This window comes from Alosa pseudoharengus, unplaced genomic scaffold (genome assembly GCF_046254945.1).
Source record: "Alosa pseudoharengus isolate Yale_2024_CS ecotype anadromous, Long Island Sound unplaced genomic scaffold, YU_APseudo_1.1 YU_APseudo_1.1_scf_13, whole genome shotgun sequence".
Classification (NCBI taxonomy): domain Eukaryota; kingdom Metazoa; phylum Chordata; class Actinopteri; order Clupeiformes; family Clupeidae; genus Alosa; species Alosa pseudoharengus.
In genome coordinates, this window is record NW_027468598.1 from 28699556 (window position 1) to 28702055 (window position 2500).

General features: G+C 43.3%; 1 protein-coding gene across 3 annotated transcripts in view; it reads right to left on the reverse strand.

Annotated features, from left to right (window-relative positions):
• Positions 1 to 2500, reverse strand: part of ltbp4 (latent transforming growth factor beta binding protein 4) — a 71490-nt gene that overhangs the window by 15040 nt on the left and 53950 nt on the right. For 2 of the 3 annotated variants that reach the window (XM_076282776.1, XM_076282774.1), the window contains 2 exons: positions 2343 to 2462; positions 1780 to 1899 (listed from right to left, as the gene is read on the reverse strand). In XM_076282776.1, the coding sequence (XP_076138891.1) occupies positions 1780 to 1899; positions 2343 to 2462 (240 nt within the window). The remainder of the gene's footprint in view (positions 1 to 1779; positions 1900 to 2342; positions 2463 to 2500) is intronic. The other variant, XM_076282775.1, reaches the window with a different exon arrangement.

Sequence of the window (2500 nt, forward strand, 5' to 3'; positions counted from 1 at the left end):
CATAGTCAATGTTCTACACAGTTAACTGTCACTATTGACTGACAAGGGGTTAACATCGAAAATAAAGCCTGAAAAAGCAACATTTACCCCAATAATGTTCGAATGACTGAATAAAAATCCTAAGGATATTTAACCTGCAGAGGAGTTGCAGTTCCACCACCTCAGATAAATTAATAATAAATATGTTCTTTCATACCAAAGATATAACGCGATGATATTGTTAAAATAAATGGTGAGTTAATTTTTCGCATGTACAGAGGTGACCAAGAAGCTAGCAATTCTTGTCCAAAAAGTTCAATATGTTGGACAACATACTCAATATGTTGTCCAACGGTGAGTCATTTTTCCCTGTTGCACCGACACTGGATTTTAGGGTTCCCTCACCTGCCAAATCCCACTTTAACCACTGACTACAACATACAGAGCATACTGTAGATATCACAACACTCCAAAAACACTCCATGTTAAAAACTCACCTTTTCACTCTTGCTTTTCCTTCCTACTCATAACCTTGCCTCCTCCATCCCACTCGCTCCTCCATTACTGTTTTATTTTTTTTATTTTATTCTACTTTTGTTGCCAATGTCTGTCTCCTGCTGAATGTATAATGTGTTTTACTATGTGTACTGTCTACTTGCACTGTCCCTGTATATGTTGCTTTTATGTCTATGTTCTCTTGTATACTGTCTCTGTTTGATGTTTTTATGCTACTCTTATGTCTATGTCCTCTTGTCTTATTGTACAGTGTCATTGGGTGAGTTGAAAGGCGCTTTAAATAAAATGTATTATTATTATTATTATTATTATTATTATTATTATTAAAATCCTCATCAGATTAGGCGTCTGGAGTCAGAGGTGAGTGCTGGGTAATGGAGGACTCTGAGACCAGCTGTAGTCTCTGGCTCCTGTAGCCTGTCTGCCTCTATCTGATTCGAGTGGCCATTTAGCGTAATCACATCATCAGATAAAAATGGCCTAATGAAAGCCTTCTGACTCCGGGGTCCGGGGTTGCCATGGATGCAGCACACAGGTGCGGGTCGGCTGGAGGAGTTGGAGAGCAGCGCAGGAAAGCTATTGGATTACAGGCCACTTAAGGCAGCCAATGACAACATGGCGTTAGAACACAAAGGTCCAGTAAAAAGCAGCTATTGAAATAAAAATAAAGTAGCTTTGATCTTAAGTTGGCCAAATTTCCTCATTATCCAAGAAATTAACTGTGCACATATAAATGAATCAAAGTATGAAGTAGTGGTGTGTCATATTTTGGCTCTGGCTGGGGTAATGCCCGCCAGCTCAATTAAAACAAGTGATCGGAGAGTAGAAGAATGATGACCATATGCGGCATGTTTTACACTGTATCGTTACCTCTGTCCAACCCTACATACATAGAGGCATATACTGTATATAGATCATATACTGTATATAGGTGGGCATGATATCACATCAAATGACACAGTGCTTTGCATATTTGATGTTCAGCAGAACAAAGACTGTGATAGAAAAGAGCTTGTGTAAAGTGAGCATGCACAGTATTGCAGTAGGTGATCCAGTGTTCAGGTGCCTCAGAAATGACCGCTGTGCCTCCGCAGTGCCTGACTCCCGTGAGGTCAGTGGCTGTTAAAAAACAGCCTCACAGAGGGTCTGCCAGCAGAGGCCTGTGAGCTTTGCCAAGCAGGGTGCACAACGGCCTGGACAAGCTTTGGAAAAGTCTGCCCAATACAGCACAGCACCTCATAAAGCTGAGCTTCCCCCCATGGTGAGACAGCGGAGCGCTCTTACCGGAGCATTTTCTATCCAGCATGCGGTATCCAGTCCGACACGCCACACACCTAAAGGAACCCTCCGAGTTCACACACTGCTGTCCAAGACAACGCAGAGGATTCTCGCACTCATCTATGTCTGTGTGAGTATGTGTGTGTGTGTGTGTGTGTGTGTGTGTGTGGAGGGGGGTTGGTTGGGGGTAGGGTGGGGGTGACAGTGAATAGACAGTGAATACATATCAACATTTACATACAAGACTTTTGAGACTTTCAAGAGATTCTGGAGGAACTGGGACTGACCAGAGCCAGATCAGAGCCACTACTACTAGATCTATCTTACTAGAATCTACACTGTTTAAACCCCACTAGTTAAAGCCCATCTCATTGCACTCACACCAACCCTGTAGAGTAGCACTTATTCATAATCCATAATCATTCACCTGAGCCCTGTGTGTGTGTGTGTGTGTGTGTGTGTGCCTTAGTGTCTTAGCACTTTGAGGTAATTGAATTGATGTAAAGTGTGTTATACATAAAATGTATTATTATTATTATTATTATAGAGTAGCCACTGCAGAGCCGTACCTTTGCAATCGCTGCCTTGCAGTGTGAAGCCCACTCGGCAGCGGCACTGGTAACTGCCCGCGGTGTTCTCACACACACCGTTAGAGCAGGGGCTCGGAGTCTGACCGCACTCATCCACGTCTGAGATGGAGGGATGACGGAGGACAGGGTGGAGGGAG